The sequence below is a fragment of the Tachyglossus aculeatus genome, chromosome 19 (assembly GCF_015852505.1).
Source record: "Tachyglossus aculeatus isolate mTacAcu1 chromosome 19, mTacAcu1.pri, whole genome shotgun sequence".
Taxonomy (NCBI): Eukaryota; Metazoa; Chordata; class Mammalia; order Monotremata; family Tachyglossidae; genus Tachyglossus; species Tachyglossus aculeatus.
In genome coordinates, this window is record NC_052084.1 from 12871634 (window position 1) to 12892653 (window position 21020).

General features: G+C 41.5%; 1 protein-coding gene across 1 annotated transcript; it reads left to right on the forward strand.

Annotated features, from left to right (window-relative positions):
• The first annotated feature begins 4 nt into the window (after positions 1–4).
• Positions 5–19201, forward strand: NSL1 (NSL1 component of MIS12 kinetochore complex). Its single transcript, XM_038760853.1, has 6 exons — positions 5–202; positions 3866–3947; positions 7400–7530; positions 9399–9453; positions 13683–13744; positions 17665–19201. Exons 1-6 carry the CDS (start codon positions 5–7, stop codon positions 17938–17940), a joined length of 804 nt encoding a protein of 267 aa, XP_038616781.1. The 3' UTR covers positions 17941–19201.
• Positions 19202–21020: the final 1819 nt, after the last annotated feature.

Sequence of the window (21020 nt, forward strand, 5' to 3'; positions counted from 1 at the left end):
GGAAATGGCGGGGATGGCGGAGGGGCGGTCGGCCGTTTCCTCAGAGGAGGGAGAGGGGGCCTGTGGCGGAGACCCCCGCGTGCGCTGCTCCTCCAAAGGCGCCGTGAGCGCCGTGCTGGACCTGTGCGGCCCCTTCGTGGGCCGGCTGGCCGCCGACCTGCCCCAACGCCTCCGGGACCGGGCGCTCAGGGACGCGCACTGGGTGAGGACCCCGCCCCCGGTCAATCCATCGTCGTCATCATCATCATCATCATCAATCGTATTTATCGAGCGCTTACTGTGCGCAGAGCGCTGTGCTAAGCGCTTGGGAAGTCCAAGTTGGCAACATCTAGAGACGGTCCCTACCCAACAGTGGGCTCACAGTCTAGAAGGGGGAGACAGAGAACAAAACCAAACACATTAACAAAATAGAATAGATATGTACAAGTAAAATAGAGTAATAAATATGTACAAACAGATATACATATATATATATATGCATATGTTAAGTGCTTACTGTGTGCAGAGCACTGTACTGAGCGCTTGGGAAGTCCAAATTGGCAACATCTAGAGACAGTCCCTACCCAGCAGCGGGCTCACAGTCTAAAAGGGGGAGACAGAGAACAAAACCAAACAAAATAAAATAAATAGAATAGATATGTACAAGTAAAATAGAGTAATAAATATGTACAAACAGATATACATATATATATATATGCATATGTTAAGTGCTTACTGTGTGCAGAGCACTGTACTGAGCGCTTGGGAAGTCCAAATTGGCAACAAATAGAGACAGTCCCTACCCAGCAGCGGGCTCACAGTCTAAAAGGGGGAGACAGAGAACAAAACCAAACATACTAACAAAATAAAATACACAGAATAGATATGTACAAGTAAAATAGAGTAATAAATATGTACAAACAGATATACATATATATATATATGCATATGTTAAGTGCTTACTGTGTGCAGAGCACTGTACTGAGCGCTTGGGAAGTACAAATTGGCAACATCTAGAGACAGTCCCTACCCAGCAGCGGGCTCACCGTCTAAAAGGGGGAGACAGAGAACAAAACCACACATACTAACAAAATAAAATACACAGAATAGATATGTACAAGTAAAATAGAGTAATAAATATGTACAAACAGATATACATATATATATATATATGCATATGTTAAGTGCTTACTGTGTGCAGAGCACTGTACTGAGCGCTTGGGAAGTCCAAATTGGCAACAAATAGAGACAGTCCCTACCCAGCAGCGGGCTCACAGTCTAAAAGGGGGAGACAGAGAACAAAACCAAACATACTAACAAAATAAAATACACAGAATAGATGTGTACAAGTAAAATAGAGTAATAAATATGTACAAACAGATATACATATATATATATATGCATATGTTAAGTGCTTACTGTGTGCAGAACACTGTACTGAGCGCTTGGGAAGTCCAAATTGGCAACAAATAGAGACAGTCCCTACCCAGCAGCGGGCTCACAGTCTAAAAGGGGGAGACAGAGAACAAAACCAAACACACTAACAAAATAAAATACACAGAATAGATATGTACAAGTAAAATAGAGTAATAAATATGTACAAACAGATATACATATATATATATATATGCATATGTTAAGTGCTTACTGTGTGCAGAGCACTGTACTGAGCGCTTGGGAAGTACAAATTGGCAACAAATAGAGACAGTCCCTACCCAGCAGCGGGCTCACAGTCTAAAAGGGGGAGACAGAGAACAAAACCAAACATACTAACAAAATAAAATAAATAGAATAGATAGGTACAGGTAAAATAAATAAATAGAGTAATAAATATGTACAGACACATATACAGGTGCTGGGGGGAAGGGAAGGAGGTAAGATGGGGGGGCTCTCAATCAATAAATCAACCATATTTATTGAGGGCTTACTGTGTGCAGAGCATTGTACTGTGTGCTTGGGAAGTGCAAGTTGGCAACACATAGAGACAGTCCCTACCCAGCAGTGGGCTCACAGTCTAAAACGGGGAGACAGAGAACAAAACCAAACATACTAACAAAGTAAAATAAATAGATAGGTACAAGTAAAATAAATAAGTAAATAGAGTAATAAGTATGTACAGACATATATACAGGTGCTGGGGGGAAGGGAAGGAGGTAAGATGGGGGCCTCTCAATCAATCAATCGTATTTATTGAGCGCTTACTGCGTGCAGAGCACTGGACTAAGCGCCTGGGAAGTACAAGTTGGCAACATATAGAGACAGTCCCTACCCAACAGTGGGCTCACAGTCTAGAGGGGGGAGACAGAGAACAAAACAAAACATATTAACAAAATAAAATAAATAGAATAAATATGTACAAATAAAGTAAATACGTAGCGTAATAAATACATACATATATACACATATACAGGTGCTGTGGGGAGGGGAAGGAGGTAAGGCGGGGGAGATGGGGGGGGGGAGGATGGGGAGAGGACCCATGACTTCTTGAATCAATCGTTCAATGGGATCTGTTGAGCCCTTACTGTGTGCAGAGCATTCTCCTAAGCGCTCAACCTGAGTTTTAAATGGCAGATTTACTCTCTCTATACACTTTTTCCTATAGCCATTTATTGCAGTTGACTTCTCAGACTGAGCCCCCTCCTTCCCATCCCCCCCGCCTTACCTCCTTTCCCTCCCCACAGCACCTGTATATGTGTATATACGTTTGCACGTATTTATTACTTTATTTGTACATATTTATTCTGTTTATTTTATTTTGTTAATATGTTTTGTTTTGTTCTCTGTCTCCCCCTTCTAGACTGCGAGCCCACTGTTGGGTAGGGACCATCTCTATATGTTGCCAACTTGCACTTCCCAAGCGCTTAGTACAGTGCTCTGCACACAGTAAGCGCTCAATAAATACGATTGAGTGAATGAATGACCCCCAGCCCACGTCCTCCCCCTGGCCTGGAATGCCCTCCCTCTGCCCATCCGCCAAGCTGGCTCTCTTCCTCCCTTCAAAGCCCTACTTAGAGCTCACCTCCTCCAGGAGGCCTTCCCAGACTGAGCCCCCTCCTTCCTATCCCCCCTACCCCCCACCTTACCTCCTTCCCCTCCACACAGCACCTGGATATATGTATATATGTTTGCACATATTTATATTTTGCTTGTACATATTTATTCTATTTATTTTATTTTGTTAATATGTTTTGTTGTCTGTCTCCTCCCTTCTAGACTGTGAACCCGCTGTTGGGAAGGGACCGTCTCTATATATGTTGCCAATTCGTACTTCCCAAGCGCTTAATACAGTGCTCTGCACACAGTAAGCGCTCAATAAATACGACAATGAATGCATGAAAAAGTCCTGGAACCGTTGGACGCAGAACACCCGTCTACATGTTTTGTTCTGTTGTCCGTCTCCCCCTTCTAGACTGGGAGCCCGTTGTTGGGTAGGGACCGGCTCTAGATGTTGCCGACTTGTAATAATAATAATAATGGTATTTATTAAGTGCTTACTCTGTGCAAAGCACTGTTCTAAGCGCTGGGGAGGTTACAAGGTGATCAGGTTGTCCCACGGGGGGCTCACAGTCTTCATCCCCATTTTACAGATGAGGGAACTGAGGCCCAGAGAAGTGAAGTGACTTTCCCAAAGTCACACAGCTGACAGTTGGTGGAGCCGGGATTTGAACCCCTGACCTCTGACTCCAAAGCCCGTGCTCTTTTCACTGAGCCACACTGCTTCCTCATACACCTGTTAAGAATTAGCCATAGGCTTATTAAAACTTGATTGCTTTTCTAGACAAAGTGTGGATTGTATACAATCTTCTAATATGCTTCTCGACTTGAAACTCCTCAAATGGAACAGAGTTTTGGGGTTCATTTTAAGGTTGTGTTAAATTTCTTGCAGAATTTTGTAACCGCTGTGAAAGAGAACGTCCTTATTAATGGGCAAGCATGGCAAGAAACTTCAGATGAAGAACTTCCTGAAGGTATGTAGTGAAGTTTGACTTTTTACTTCTATCATTAGGCTAACCATTTATGTTAAGATCTTTATTATTTTGAATGCTGATGCTGCCGTTTAATTCTTGCATCCCATTTCGGTCTTACCAGCTCCACACACTTGAATATTTGAATATTAAAGTAGGTGTATTCAATGCACAACCTAAGTAAATTGAAATTTCTCTCTACAGTTCTGGATTGTTTTCAGTCCTTAACGAGTATCCCTCTAAAAATGTGGGCTCCAGGAATGCACGCATGGGGGAAAGAAATGTCTCGATCAGTTTGGGTTCTATCATCATCATTATCAACAGTATTTATTAAGCATTTACTGTGTGCAGAGCATTGTACTAAGCACTTGAGGCCGTACAGTGCAGCACATTCCCTGCCCACAGCAGGTTTACAGTCTAGACTCCTAATTTGTCTTCCTTTGTTCTTTGGGAAATGCCATTGAATAAAATATTTTTAAATGTCAAACTGCTGGCTGAGAAGATAGCTGAAAGTATATACCCGAGATGGTTGCTAGTTTTTAGCCGTTCCCTCTCTAGGTCCTTGCCACCCTGAATTACAGTGTTATCGGTAGTAAACAAGAGGCCTAATTATTTTTGTACTCCTAAACTCCAGTTTGAAGATGTTATGCCAAGAAATTGACTAGGCTTCTTGAGGGCAGGGATCAATTCTGTGAACGCTGCCGTATTGGACTTTCACAAGTGCTTAGTACAATGCTCTGCACGCAGTAAGTTCTCAGTAAATACCACTGAGAGGCATATTGCTCTTGGTGCTCTGAAGCAGCGTGGCTCAGTGGAAAGAGCGCGGGCTTGGGAGTCAGAGGTCATGGGTTCGAATCTCGCCTCCCCCACATGTCTGCTGTTTGACCTTGGGCAAGCCACTTCACTTCTCTGGGCCTCAGTTCCCTCATCTGTAAAATGGGGATTAAGACTGTGAGCCCCACATGGGACAGCTAGCTAGCTAGCTCTCTTCCTCCCTTCAAGGCCCTGCTGAGAGCTCACCTCCTCCAGGAGGCCTTCCCAGACTGAGCCCCTTCCTTCCTCTCCCCCTCGCCCCCCTCTCCATCCCCCCATCTTACCTCCTTCCCTTCCCCACAGCACCTGTATATATGTATATATGGTTGTACATATTTATTACTCTATTTATTTATTTATTTATTTATTTATTTTACTTGTACATTTCTATCCTATTTATTTTATTTTGTTGGTATGTTTGGTTCTGTTCTCTGTCTCCCCCTTTTAGACTGTGAGCCCACTGTTGGGTAGGGACTGTCTCTATGTGTTGCCAATTTGTACTTCCCAAGCGCTTAGTACAGTGCTCTGCACATAGTATGCGCTCAATAAATACGATTGATTGATTGATTGATTGACAACCTCATCTCCTTGTATTCCCCCCAGCGCTTAGAACAGTGCTTTGCACATAGTAAGGGCTTAACAAATACCAACATTATTATTATTATTATTACTGCCACAAGGAATAAAGTTTTAACTTTTTTTACTCAAAAAAAAAAGAATGGCCCAAGTATCCCATTCATAGCAGTGCTGCTGGGGGGAGGTAAGACCACAGAAGACCTTTGACTTAGCCTCCTCTGCTCTCTCCTCAACTTCTCAACTTGAGGATCAGGTGTTTTGGTGTTACTGGGAACAGGGCACCAGAACCCATGAACTTTTGGTGGAACTAGCACACTGGGGAAGGGCTGAAGTTCCAGTGCTGCCTTCCTTCATGCCCAGTCTGAGAGTGGGTAGGCTGTAGTGCCCCAAAAATGTAGTTGTCATCGTCTTTGTCATCAGTGGTATTCCTCAAATACCTGCTGAGCGCTAAGCACTTGGGAGAGTACAAAAGAAGCAAAATCTACTGGGACTGCTCTCCATGAGCTTTCAATCTGATGGAGCAGACAAAGATTACTTACTTTGGGAGCATGAGGAAGAACAAGGATCTAACAGAGTAGTACAGATGTATCAGGATAAAATAGCTGGTAAAGATGGGTATATACAAATAGATACCATTTTCTTTTACCCCACGCTCTCTGGGTCAGACAAGGGCCCATTGTCACGCACAGGCAAGGAACATGTCTGCTAATTCTGTTATACTCTCCCAAGCACTGTGCTCTGCACATAGTAAGCGCTCAGTAAATATTGATTTTTTTTTCCCTTCATGCCCTCTGGGCTAGTTCAACTCCATCAGAATACTTTGATTAACTGGCCTTAGGAAGGAATGAAGAAGGGAAATGCCACCCTTTTAGCCACTATTTGAGTAGAAGTCATGGCTTCGACCGTGTATGTTACCTCCAGGGGTTACCTCATTACTGCTGAGCGGAAGGTGTGACGTTTATACACGTTCGGCTTCCACCTCCAGTCTAGACAATACTATTTGTATCATCAATTGTATTTATTGAGCGCTTACTGTGTGCAGAGCACTGTACTATTTGGATAATCTGTCCTTTACCTTTCCGCCTGGCCTTCTCAATATTTTGTTTGTACATTTCACAACTGACCAGAAGATGGGGATAAAAATCCATTTTTCGCTCCCCCGTCAAGTTCCTTTCTGAGTTGAGCTGCCTAACTACTTGCTGCTCATAAGCTCATTTTAAAACAGCTTGATGATAAGAACTATAATACTTCCTTCAGACTAATTATAGAAATGTAGGGTGGGAGATATAGGATGCTTAATTTAGCGCTACTGACAGGAGTTTTAATGAAATAGGCAAATCTTTTAAAACATTGCAAAGCAAGTCATTAAACAGGCTAAAAATTCATTATATTAAATGGAAATCAGTAAGGACTTAATTATTTTTAAGTAATAAGAAAACTATAGTTTTTTTATGCCTGCATAACTCTTATACTCACAGATCCTAAATTAACACTAGCTGTTTTATTTTAATGCAACCTAATTCCAGCTCTTATTTTCCATTATTATTGGGCTAAAGACAAATAGTTCCTGATGATTTATTGTGAATTCCCTTTTTATAAAAGTTTTCCTTTTCCATAGTGATGTCTTCCAAAAGATGTTAGTCAAAGCTTATCTATCTTTGTAATGAAAGGGAAAATGGTATTTCAGACATTTCTACCCCAGAGTATTTTTCAAACTCTTTACTCCATCTAGAATAAAGGACTCTTGATGGAATAATATTCAACAGGACTGTTTCTCATCTGGTGTCTGACATTACAGATTACATGAGAAGTCTTATCCAGTAAACCCAAATAAATTAAGAATCCATCAGAGTTGACAACTTTGTAACATTTAATTTAGATGAGATCATTAGGGTGAAGGCAGCCATTAGCTTGTCTCTGATTTTTTAATTTTTTTTGCAAGCTGTAGGTTGATTTTTTTTTTTTACCAAATGTGTGTCTTGTTTTTTTTTCTAATTTGTATAATTGACATTTTCCTGGAAGAATGTGCATATAGCAAAAAATCTCATTTCTTCTTTTGAAATTAGATTTCAACATTAAAATTCTTGAAGATCAATTGGATGAAGTTATAGTAGAAACAGCTATGAAGCGTAAGCAGTGCCCCAGGAAGATTCTGGAACAGGTCATCAAAATTACAAAAGCACAACAGGAAATTTTGGTAAGGAGGACTGCATTAAAACCAGTTAAAGTATGAGAGTCCCCAGTCTCTGTAGTAGCACAAGATTCTCTTATTTTGATGATTCTGCTTTTCATTTTTGTCTTGAGAAGCAGATCACTCTGGTCATTTTGCAAGGTCTTTTTCCTGCTATTTGCCTGCTACATGTTGAAATAGTAAAGATGTCGAAGGCAAAGTACTAATAGTGGCTTGACAATCCTGAGAAGATTCTTCAACAGATTATGCACTTGGACGCTTACTCTACCCTTACAGCATTTGTGTTCATATCCCTTATACTCTGCCATTTCCCCTGTCAGTAATTTATTTTAATATTTGGCTCCTTGTATGGGCAGGAAAGAGGTGCCTACCAACTCTGTTATATTTTATTCTCCAAATCACTTACTACAGTGCTCTGCATGCAGAGAGCACTCAGTCAATACCATCGATTGATTGAAAATATGGCACGGGGAAAGACCACCTGGAGACATGCACGATCAAAGCACTAGTGTCTTCTGGATTGGGTCAACATTTGGCAAAGAGGCGAATGCACTGAAGAAGGCAGAAGGTTCTGTTGATCTCTGAATGATTTGAACAGCTTTCGTCTTTCACACAAAGTGTGAAAGCTTCAAAGTGTATCAGAAAGTAGATTTGGGTGTTGGGAAACTCAAAATAAGTTACCCCAGACCGTACGATCTCAGACATTGACAAAGCTACGTAACACAGTGGTGAAGCAGGATGGCAGCAACTGCAAGATGCAGCTGAAGTCAGGCATAATAACAGGCACTGATAAGTACCTGACCTATTTAAGAAAGGTACAGTTTTCAGAAAATGGCTCACTCGGCCATCCAGAGTAACCATGGAGACTTTTGTCAGTCTTAATCCCCATATTACAGATGGGGTAATAGGCACAGAGAAGTCGTGACTTGCCCAAGGTCACACCGCAGACAAGTGGCGGAGCTGGGATTAGAACCCAGGTTCTTATGACTCCGGTCCGTGCTCTATTCACTAGGTCATGCTACTTCTTGTAGAATTCACCGGGAATTCTAGGCTTCACCAAGTATGTGTGTGGACTTAGGATCTATACGTGTGTGATGTGTAATTAGGAGATTAATTTGCATTTTGGTGCCTGATAGATCTCCCACTTCCCTGACCATGGAAGAAATGAGTTTCAAAAAATTCTTTGAAAGAAGAAAGGGTGGATCTTAGTGAACAAGAAAGGTAGATTGTTCTGCGTGCATGAAGACAGTATGAGAAAGGTCAAAAGGTGAAAATTGGTAAAGGAAGCAGAGACCTTAGATTAAAAAGTATGGTGAAATGAAGGGGTGCCAATGGGGAATTAGGAGGTAAAAGCAGAGATAAAACCAGGCCAAGTACAGAATCCTGACGGTCAATAAATGAAAAAGTTTCAGAAGAGGGGTGATGTTAGTGATGTGCAACCAACACACATGTACTGTGATGAGGATAAGAATTCCTGTCGTCATTCAGGCTGCTCAGAATTCAGTCTAAAATCTTTGTTTTCTTCCAAAGATTGACATCAAGGAAGTTTTCCGACTTGTGCCTTTAAAAGGCCTTACAAGAAGAAACTAACTTCTCAGTATGACTGTGATGAACCGTTCTTTATGCTTTACTGGTTTATTTTCTTCTGTTTGATTTTTTTCATAGGTGGCGCCCCAGTTTAGATTTACTTTCAACATTTGCCTCTCCCTTGCATTCCCCTCCTATTACTAGATTGTTTTGCAAATGTATTGTGTTGGGATTTTTTACTGTAATGGGGAAATATATGAAAAGGAGAATGATCTGTATTTTCGAAAAGAGCTTAATTACCAGATCAAATTGAGCCAATCATCAGTTGCCACTATTGTGTATTTCAGAATCAGTACCAGCCTGTTGTGCATCCAGAGACCATAAAGCCTATCTCTTCCCAAGGTGAGTGCCTCGAGTTGCTGTTCAGGTGAAAGGAATCAATTGATCACTCAGTGATATTTACTGAACAGTTACTGGGTACAGAGCACTAAGTGCTTGGGAGAGTATAATAACAATGGAGTTGGTAGATGTGTTCCCTGCCCACAACAAGCTTACGGTCTAGCTGGGGAGACAGATATTAATATAAATAATATGCAGTTATGTACACAAGTGCCGTGGAGCTGAGGAAAGAACCAGTTTGAGATTGCCCTGGGTTTCAGTTAGTCCATTAACAATCGTGGATAGAGCAGGGGTCTGGGAATCAGAAGGACCTGGGTTCTAATCCCAGCTCTGCTATTTGCTGTGTGACTTTGGTCAAGTCACTTAACTTCTCTGTACCTCAGGTACTTCATCTGTAAAATAGGGAGGATTTATGAGGCTAATCCCTGAGCAGGCAGGTCCCAAAAGTCTCATCAGCTGTAGCTGGGCTCAGCAGACCAGAGAGGGGACCCACAAACATTGTGTTCACTTGGTGCTGGGCCTCTGTAGGCCTTTACCTCCCTATTCTCTCCCAATTGCAGTGGGTGATTGAAAACTGTTTCTCTAAGAACATGTGACTATTAACATTAGCCTTTTAGATTAAATGCTTACTGTGGGCAAGCAACATGTCTACCATCTGTGTTGTATTGTACCCTCCCAAGTGCTTAGTTCAGTGTCGTGCACACAGTAAGTGTTCAATAAGTATGATCGATTGATTAAGATTATTACTATATTGAAGTCTGTTCAAACCAGTTAACTTCCCCCCAACTGATCAAGAGTTGTTCTGTTACCTATTAAAACATAGTACAAGGTAGTATTACCTATTAAAATACAATCTCTTTTAAATCATATGTATTTGGAATAAACCCATCCCTGCCTTTTCATTTTGAGTTTTGTGTTAGGAGATTGTAATTTGCTAATGTCACATTGTGGTGTTGTGAGTGTCGATATGTTTATTCAACATTGGTGACAAATGCTAAATATTTTTGGAATGGAGTTCTTTTATGAAGACTGGCTCTACAGAAGAATACGAGTAAAGGGGGTAGGATTAAGTGCTAAATATCAGTGGTATTTACTGAGTGCTAACTATGTGCAAAGCACTCTACCAAGTGTTTGAGTACAGTTCAACAGAATTAGCAGACACGTTTGTTGCCCTTAACAAGCATGAAGCCTAAAGTGGGGGAGATTGAAATTCCCACTTGGTTTTCTCTCCTCTCTTGAGAAGTAGTTGTAGTTCATTTCAGGAAAGAAAAAAAACTACCTTGAATAGTGATAAAGTCTTCTCCACAATCTCATAAAACCCTCCAGATTTTTCAAATAATAAACTTTTTAATGGAAACAACTTCCCAGACGGACAGTGGACAGCTGGGCAATACCACGAAAATTTTTGGTCTGAAGGAAAAACTTTACAGGCAGGAATTTCTGGAGGGTTTTTCTGTTTCGAAATAATGACTATTCAGTACACTCATGTCTTTTTAATTGTGTGTTTTCACATTGCATTTTGGCTAGAGTACAACCAGGGAATTTGTTCTTCTGACAAAACAAACCTGGTCTGGCTTGAGTGTCACAAGGTTTCAGAAAAACTGGTTGGGTGCATGTGCATCGTTCTAGACCTGGGTCGGTTCTACAGCACAGTTTTCCTTTAATATAGGGGCTTACAAGAATGTAAGCTCTGCGGCGTAGTTCCAAGAGGCCCGTCCTTGGAAATGCAAATTTAAAATTTTAGTTCAATTTTCAGGCTACGGGGATTGTGTGTCCATAGATGGTAATTGCACCTGACAGCAAGTATTACTGTACAGATTTCAACTAGATGCAGTCAGACTCTAATCAGGTGTAATCTGAGGTGATCATTAGGCCATAGATAAGGTCATTTTTTGGGTTTGTTTTCCTCCAGCTTCAGTTCACTCTTTTGTAGCAAAGCAGACAACTTGTTTACTTGCGTTAATAAAATAAGCAAGATGGAAACGGAAAGGAAGTACCCTGTTTGTCCCTTTTTGCTGAATTTCTTTATTTGTGTACCCTCATGGAAGTTCATGTTTCTTACTTTAGTAAGTGCCATGACCTGAAACCAAAACTAAATTGATTGCTCAATTTTTCATTTCTGCTTTTTCGTTTCCCTATGCTTTGGAAAAGCTTGGGCTCTAGAGAAGACTCTTTTCTCAGGGGTAGGGCTCAACTTCCACATTTTGAAAAACTGGGGTACTTTTAAAACTGTGCATCAGTTTGGGATATGAGAGTCATCCTTCACCTATGAAAATTATGCTCGACCATGTAGATTCCCTTTCAGAAGGTATGACTCATGCCTAGATAGGAGTCCCTTTGTCCCCTTTCATGCCAGTAGAACCAGGAGCTTAAAGCAGAGGTCAGCTGAGGGTCCCCTTCCTCTCATACCTCTTCCTGTGAGGATCTTCTCTGAGGGTACTGTTCTCCTCATTTTTCCCTCCTCCTCCTTTCCAGGCAGTATGGGTTTTCAAGGCAGAAGCTGGGGATTGCTGCAGATTTTTACTTATGCACTCACCAGGCCCACACATCTATTCACACAGACCCTCATCATCACTGGTATTTATTGAACACTTACTGTGTGCAGAGCAGTGTTCCGAGCAGTTGGGAGCAAACAATACAGCAGAATTGGCAGGCGCGTTCCCTGCCTATAAGCCCCACGGAGCTCACTTCCAGTCGGGAGGATTGGGAATAAGTAATAGACTCATTGTGGGGGAAACAGGGAAGGGGATTGGAGCTCACACCGCTCCCCTTCGTCTCACGCCCCCCTGCTCAAGTGCGACACCAACGTGGTCTTCTTCTTAGGCCGTCTCTCCACTTGCCCGTGAAGGAGGAGGAGAAGCTAAGCCCAAAAGAGCAGTCGTAATAATCATTATCATAATCACAATACTTTTGGTATTTGTGAAGCACCTACGATGTGCAGAGCACTATTCTAAGCGCTGGGGAGGATACCAGGTGATCAGGTTGTCCCATGTGGGCCTCACAATCTTAACCCCCATTTTACAGGTGAGGTAACCGAGGCACGGAGAAATTAAGTGACTTGGCCAAAGTCACACAGCTGACAAGCTTGAGGCTTGAGTGCTTACTTAGCCAGAGGGAGAAGGGCACATAATTCCTACTCTGTAGTGTTTTATCCAGCTCAAACAGAGGCCAGATTACTGAACTAAGCAAAGTTATAGCCTACTACTGACACAGACCTCTTTGGTCTGGACTCATATGGAATTCAAGGGCGGAAGCAGCCTTGCCTGCACCTTTTTCTTGTCATGGGGCCTCGCTAGTATCCGGAGCCTTAGCACAGCTCCCTCAGTTGTCCCAGTGGTAGTTTTGCCCTGGATCAGAACTACAGGATACAAAGGGGTCACTTTGTCAAGCCATCTTAAGTTGGGTGCTTGACCCTACCCCCTTTAAAGTGAGGTTGGGCCCCGTCTTACTTATATTAGGCCAATAATGGACCCACGTTCCTGGGCCTTGCTCAGGACCCAAATTTTCTGTCAGGAGAGGTCTAAGAGGTGTAGAATAATTTGCAGAAACACTCCTTAGTGCCCCATGCTTTCCTTTCAAATGACATAATTCATAGTGATTACTCCTATAATTTGCTAAATAATTTAGGAAGCAGTGTGGTCTTGTGGAAAGAGAGCAGACTTGGGAATAAGAGTTACTTAGGTTCTAATTCTGGCTCTGCCATTTGGCTGTTGGGTGACCTTGGGCAAGTCACTTATTTCTCTCTGCCTCACTTTCTTTATCTGTGAAGTGGGGATTCAATACGTGTTATTCTTCCACCTTAGACTTGTGGGACAGGGACTGTGTCTGATGTGCTCTCATTGAATTTACTTCAGTATTTAACAAATAGTAAGCCCTTAAGTACTATTATTACTGCTTTCATCATTATAATCAAAACATTATTAATACATTATTATTAAATATATAGTTGGTCAAAGTCTGCTTTTCAGATAGAGACAAAAAGAACTGGTTATCCCATACAGGTAACATTTACAGTTGCAAATCAACTCTCTTGCTAAAGCATTTGTTGCTGTAGTGATTCTTAGAGGGCAAAAATAACTTTTATAGTTTCCTGTGTTGCTGGAAAATTCATTTTCTGTATCTCAAAACTGAACAGTGATATTTTTTAAATGTAATCATTTGCTATAGCTGTAAAAATATTCTTGGTGTCTAATTTTGTGTTGTCTCTGGATATACATATATATTTTGAACAGCTCATCTGGAAGAGTTGAAGCGTGTAGGAGAAGTATCCAAGCAAGTTAATGAGGCAATGAAGGTAAAAACAATGTACCGAGTGCCAGATAATCCTTTTCAAATGGGGGGTGGGGGTGTGTTTGGGGTGTGTGTGTGTGTGTGTGTGGTGTGTGTGGGTGTGTGGGTGTGTGTGTCCAGTGTAACAAATATTTTCAGTATTCTTGCTCAAGTGGTCTCCCAGCATTTCTGGGACCCAAGGCCTCATTCCCTGGCAGTTGTACTCCTTGCTGTTTGGTTGTCTTTTAGATTAACCCATCCCGGCATCTAAATCAGTGTTTTTCAAATAAAGCCCCCTGCAGAGGAATTCCAAGGGGGTTGAGGAGTCTAGAGCTGTGGAGCTCTGAACAGCTGATTCCCTGAAGGCAGCAGCATCTGTATGATGTCGGGGGACCCAGACTCTCCCAGGCCTTACTCTCGTACGATTTCTTTCGGCCTGTAAGGTTTTCTGTGGTGAATAGCAAAAAAAATTTTTTTGGAGTGTGTTTATAGAAGTATAATAGGATTGGAGATTTAGAGGAGCCCTCAAGAAAGGGAGAAAGGAACTGGGAAGGGGGAGAATAGAAATATAATGGAACAGTCTACTACATTGGCCTCCTCCCTGGGACTCCCCTACCTCCCGGTTCTCCCTTCTCCCATTCAACCTTCACTCTGTTGCCCAGATCATTTTTCTAAAATGTCATTCTGCTTACATCCCTCACCCCCCACCCAAATCCAAAAACCTCAAATGGTTACTCATTCTTCTCTCCATCAAGCAGAAACTCCTGATCGTTGACTTTTTAAGGAACTGTCAGCTCTCTCCCTCATACTTTTCCACTCTCTTCTCCCACTACGCCCCAGCTCTCACTCTTCGTTCCTTTCAAGTTTCCGTATTCACTGGGCCTCATTCTCATCTCTGCTACTGCTGACATCCTGCCCATGCTGGCCTGGAAGTCCCTCCCCCTTCAAATTTGATGAACCACAGCTGCCCCACTTTCAAAGCCCTCCTGAAATCCCGATACCTTCCTCAATTCATTTCTAATCTCCTTTGCTTATGTCCTTCCCAGCATTTCCCACATCCTCTCATAGTACTTACATAGGTTACATACTTTATAACTAATCAGTCATATTTACTGATCACTTACTGTGTGCAGAGCACTGTATTGTTTGGGAGAGTACAATACAACAGAGTTGGTAGATACATTAGCTGCCCACAATCTAGAGGGGAAACAGACATTAATATATCACTAAGCACTAACTCAGAAATATGTATATCTTTTTCCTTTCTCGTAGCCGAAGTTTAGTTTAATATCTGTCTTCCTTGCTAGATTGTCAGCATGTCTCCAAAGGTGTTGTATTACCAAGTACAGTTCCGGTCTGCACTGAACACAGTAGACGCTCAATAAATGCTGTTGATTGATTAGAGCACCATCAGTCTGACTCATTATGATATCTTTCCCAAAGTATGAAAAAAGCTTAGGCTCTCCAAAGTATGGTATGGCAAAATGATCATTTTCTAAGCAGTCGTAGTTGCATTCTTAAAAACGTGTTGAAAGCCGACTGCTTGTAATATGCAGTTGACAAAACATGTAGAATCTGCCACCTACATAGACTGTTGGTTGAATGCAGCATATCGAGCCCATCATTCAGTGAACAGTAGTCCCTTGGCATTTGTGGATTTTTGGTTTGCGGTTTCACTTTTCTGGGGTTGGCTGCACCCATCCTTGCCATTACAGCGGCAGGCCCCGTCTGTGCTCCCACCTCAGCCTCTACTCTCTGTTGTCTCTTTTTAGTTGCCAGCAGCCTCTTCTCTTCAGTGGCTGGCCAACTCTACTCACCTCTCTCCCCTCCAGAAAGCTTGGATGGCCATCCCTCATTGAATAAGCCTTTTGCCTGGTTTCATTTAACTAATCCCCTATGAATACCAAGGACAACTATATTGAGTGCCTACTGGGAGCAAAGTACTTGGGAGAGTACCAAAGGGATGGAAAGCACATTTGGAATAAATCGCTGATAGGAGGATAAAGAGACTGGAAAGAGGAATAGATTGAACACACATGTGCTTAAATAGAAAATGTAAGTCAATTTTTGTACAAGTGAATGGAAGTGCACAAGTGTGATAGAAGGATGTGATCTGGGGAAGGAAAAGAATAATTGGGGAACGACTTCTGCAGGAGGTGAAGTTTCAAGAGGGCTTTGAAAATGGGGAGGATTGTGGCCTTGTGATCTGGTAGATTTGAAGTGGTAGACTTCTAGGCAAGAAAAGTGCTTAGTACAGTGCTCTGCACACAGTAAGCACTCAAATACCATTGAGAATCAGTGTGGCATAATGAATAAGGCATAGGCTTAGGAGTCAGAAGGATCTAGGTTCTAATCCTGGCTCCACCCCTTGTCTGCTGTGTGACCTTGGACGAGTCACTTAACTTCTTTGTGCCTCAGTTACGTCAGTTGTAAAATGGGGATTAAGGCTGAGCCCCGTGTGGGACAGGGACTTTGTCCAACCTGATTTATCTTGTATTTACCCCAGCCCTTACTATAGTGCCTGGCACAAAGTAAGCTCTTAACAAATATCTTGTAAAAAGGGGGGCAAAAGGGGCATGAGTGAAGGGTCAGAGGTGGGACAGTCAAGAATAAAATATGGTAAAAAAGGACATAGAATGTGAGCTGCTGAATGGAGAGACTAAGGGTGATAGCTGATGCAGTGCCTTAAAGCCAATGGTAATAAGCTTCTGCCTCCTGTAAAGAGCTGTGGATTGCCATTAGAAGATTTTTTTTCGAGGAGGGGTGAGGCTTGCATAGAATGATGCTTATGAAAAACGATCCAGGCAATAGAGTAAAGTGTGGTAGACAGGTGGAAAGAAGCAGTGAAGAGGCTGACAGTGCTGTTGTGGCTTTCTGTTCATTTCCAGAGTTATCTCAGCTACTGATGTTTAAATCTCTTAGGGCCTCATGATTTTAGTTCTGGTCATCTGAAGTCATGCTTTCCTCCAGAGGCACTCATGACAACTGCTGACAGCAGAAACGTAACCTTTAATGATATTAAGATGATTTGCTGTAAGTTGTTTCTGGTTCCGTAAGATTATAGCGTAAGAAATGCCATCACAGGGTCTTATCAGTAGTTTATCAGGCCACGATTCCATTTTCAACAGTGACAACAGCCTGGTTGGAGGGTGGTTGCCCTCCTTAACCTCCATTGTAATGGGTAGGGATGTGCCATTTAACATCCTCAATGTTCTCTAGTAATCCACGCTGGACTTCTTGATCATGAATTTTTCCAAACCCTTCTCGCTCTTACTTATGGTTTGCAAAACTTACTGCAATTATGAATTTGTTTATTTTCCCCTATCTGGGGAAAGAAGTGCTTCCTTTTTGCTTCTGAACATGCAACCTCAAATTTCAAGAAGTGCTGCATCCCTCGTTCTGTTGAATTTAGTGATCAGTCATTCCAGTTACATCTTTCCACATTCTTCATGATATTGCAAACTGAATTTCTTTTATCTCCATCTCTTGGCAAAGTGTGATTTTTATGAACTTTTCTGTTGTAGCCCAAAGGATGTATTGTAGAGCATATTTTTAGTGCAGATCTTCAACTATATTTTCCTGAGTTAGAGAAGATGCTTCATGGGAATGATGGTACTTAAAAATACCAGCTGTTCTTTGTTTTTAGTCTTTTGCAAGTTCTTCTTATAATCATTCTTCCAGATCTGTAGAAGGTATTTCTGCAGCTACACTGATGTGGTTGCAAAATAAGCTAATGCCTATTTATGTTTTCTTTGGATATGATTTTAAATCATGAGTGGAAGTTGTGTGCAGTCTGAAGCAATCCCTTGGCACTGTTGAAGGAAAGGAGTGCCGTTCGTTCCCCCAAAATAGTCTAGAGCAAGATCTTGCTCTGTAAATATGGAATTCTAGGGTATTGTTTTATCTTACCTGGGATTAATTTGAGTATCAACTTTGCTTTCAAAGGCCTTGCCAGCACTGATTGAACGAGCTGATGGATTTTCCCAAGTTTTAACTCTGCAGCCGGTGTTAGAACTGCAGAGGCTCCACAAAGAAATATTTTCGGGCTTTAACGTCAAGGAACCTGCAAAAGCTGATATTCTAACGCAAATAGAAACCACCCCAACGGAGTCTGCCTCTAGGGAAGCCACCGACGTAGGACTGAAAAGGAGGAGACTTGTAACTTCTCCGCAGAGAAAACGATATGCAGTGCAACGCAAGAAAATTAATCTTAACACATAAATATATGAGTTTCCTTTGCCTAGCAGAAATTGGAATCTTTCACTATCCAGCGTGAAGCCACCTTCTTAGACAGGACTTCATTTTTTAAAGTAAATAACCTATTCCTTTCACGGTAACTCATTTCAATAAACATAGTAGCTGTATTATAGCTATGATACACTGTCTGTGGCCAGTTATTGCCACTTTGCCACTACTCTACAGTGGTAAAGACTATATTTTTCTGGGCATTGGCATGGTGCCCATTGGTAGGCAAGTAGTATTAGTGCAAATCTGTTGTAACTTCTCTGCCCTCCGACCTTTAGAGCATCTCATCAGAAGGGTCCGCTTTTATGTATGATGTCTTTCTGTCAAATGGCTCAACACCCTCAAACTTGCTTTCCCTGCTGAAAAGGCCTCATTGGGTTCTACACAGCAGGTGTAGTTTTGATATAACAAAATAATATGCAGATGGCAAAATTGGCTCTTTCGTTTAAATCAGTAGTAACAGTTTGGATTTGGCTTAATCTTAGAATTCATGTTTTTATGGAAGCAGTAATGTGGTAACATTTCAGTAAGATACGACTTTAAGACCACCAGTGTTTTCTCAGTGAATGAAAACAGTTTGAATCCACTGTTTCCTGTGCTTTATCTGCATTTTCATATCATCACAATTTTATTTTTAGCTTTCAAGCTTTTAACTGAAGAGATAAACCCAACGGTCTGTCTGTATTTGTGTATGTGTATTTCCAGTTCTGCTATTTCTTGAGAGTATAATACTTTTTTGATAACTGATTCACGATGAAGTCAGTGAATAGCACGCTGAACTATCTGACATTTGAGGATAGGTTCCTAGAAAAAAAATCATTGATAGAAAACTTCAGAGAAAGTGAGAAATTGATTGGTGTGTTATGTTTCGAGAGTCAGAGTTTTTAAGCAGTTCTGTATTTCAGCTCTTAATTGCAGTAGTTGGACCATAGAATAGAATTTACCAGGTGCTGAACAGTGACTGTTGGCTGTCTCCATCTTCAGAGGATTTTCAATGATCATGTAAAAAGGAAAAGAAAAGAGTAATGCCGTCTCTGAGAGAAAAAAGTATGTAATTAAGATATGATCTCATGCTGTCACCTGCCATAAATTTCAGTGTTGTACAGATTGTTTTTCTTTGTGACTGAATTTCTAGTGATTATTTTAATGCTTCCAAAATTTTTTTAACATTGCGCTTGATCTGTATATTTGTACATAGAAGAAACTTTTTTTAGTATTAAACAATATTGCACAATGACTGAAATTTGGGCTCCTTTAGCAGTTCAAGGGCAGAAATGTAAGATGTTAAGCTCCGCCTGGATTTTCTGGTAGGTAGTAAATATCTTCCATTCACCAATTCATGACTTTAAAGCTCACTGTAGAACAGGCACCTGCAACCTATGGTTTGGGAACCATATTTGGCTTTCCTTAAAGCCAGTTGGGGCTCTTGAGCCAGGAAAAGGGGAGTGAGGTATTTAAAACCTATTAGATTGTCACAATGAAGTAGGCTATGTTAATGGGTATTTAAATTGTATTGCGGGCTCTCTGCTCAAAGGCTTTATTTTGTTTGACTCTTCTTCACTAAAAGGTTGCCGAACCCTGGGCTAGAAGATGTATCAGTAGTAATGTATTAAGTGAGAGCCCATTCAGTGCAAGGCACTGTACTAAGCACGTGAGAAAATTTAACAGGCATGAGAAATGCTCCCTACCCACAAACCTCTAACGCTCTAAGGACTGTTATAGTCAGGTGTGCTACAATATGTGTTTTGTTTATAGGCTTAGGTAGAACACCACTGAAGAATTAGGGAACATTTTTCCTACTAGAGCAGCATGGTCTAGAGGAAAGAGCATGGGAGTGGGTGTCAGGAGACCTGGGTTCTAATCCCTCCCCTGCCACCTGCCTGTTATTACCTTGGGGAATTCACTTAACTTCTCTGGGCCTCAGTTTCCACATCTGTAAAATCGGGATTCAATACCTCTGTCCCTCCACCTTGGACAGAGAGCCCCATGAGGAACAGGGACTGGGTCTGACCTGATTGTCTTGTGTCCACTCCAATTCTTAGTACAGTGCTTGGCACATAGTACAAATGAGAATAAATGTGGTATTTGTTTAACGCTTACTAATGAAGTCTGTTCTGGCTATGATGTGATCCACATTGGAACAAGTAGATTCGGTGTATTTGTGCGCATGAGTGCGTGATATCAGTCAAGATGGGGGATAAAGTAATTTTTTTTCCCCATTGCACAAGGCTGTTCAAGAATACAATTACTAGGTTGTAGCAGAATTTACTGTAACAATAATCCACAGTTTTACAGCATCCTTTAAGAAGATGCCTTTTCATTTATGAATTTAGTAGATGGTCAACAACCGTAATGCAAAAAAAGCATTAAAAAGTACTTTTTAATCATGGTAGTATCATTCAGTTGTATTTATTGAGCACCTACTGTGTGCAGACATGGCCTAGAAGAGCACAGGCCTGGGAGTCAAAGGATCTGGGTTCTAATCCCGGTCTGCCACTTATTTGCTGGGTGCCGTTGGGCAAGTGACTTAACTTCTCAGTGCCTCAGTTCCCTCATCTGTAAAACGAGAATTAAATCCTACTCCCTCCTACTTAAACTGTGAGCCCCATGTGGGACAGGACTATGTCTAACCTGATTATCTTGTATCTAATCCAGTGCTTAGTACAGTGATTGGCACAAAGTAAACACTTAAGTACCATAAAAAAATATATTTCCTCAGTTAATTGAAATTGTAATGGATAGCCAGAACCCTCTGGGGATTTTTTTAGTTTACGTAGTTACCATTTTCATTCACAGTGGAAATTTCTAGTAGTAGATCTGAAGATCTGCGGCATATGGATAAATTCATGTAATAATTTCCCCAACTGGCCCGGAGAATTCCAGTTCATAAGGGTTCCCCCATTTTGGGTGAGCAGCTTACTCCTCATTCCCAGATAAGGTGGAGGGACAGAGGTATTGAATCCCGATTTTACAGATGTGGAAACTGAGGCCCAGAGAAGTTAAGTAAATTCCCCAAGGTAATAACAGGTGATAAACTGGTGATGCTAGTGAGCCTA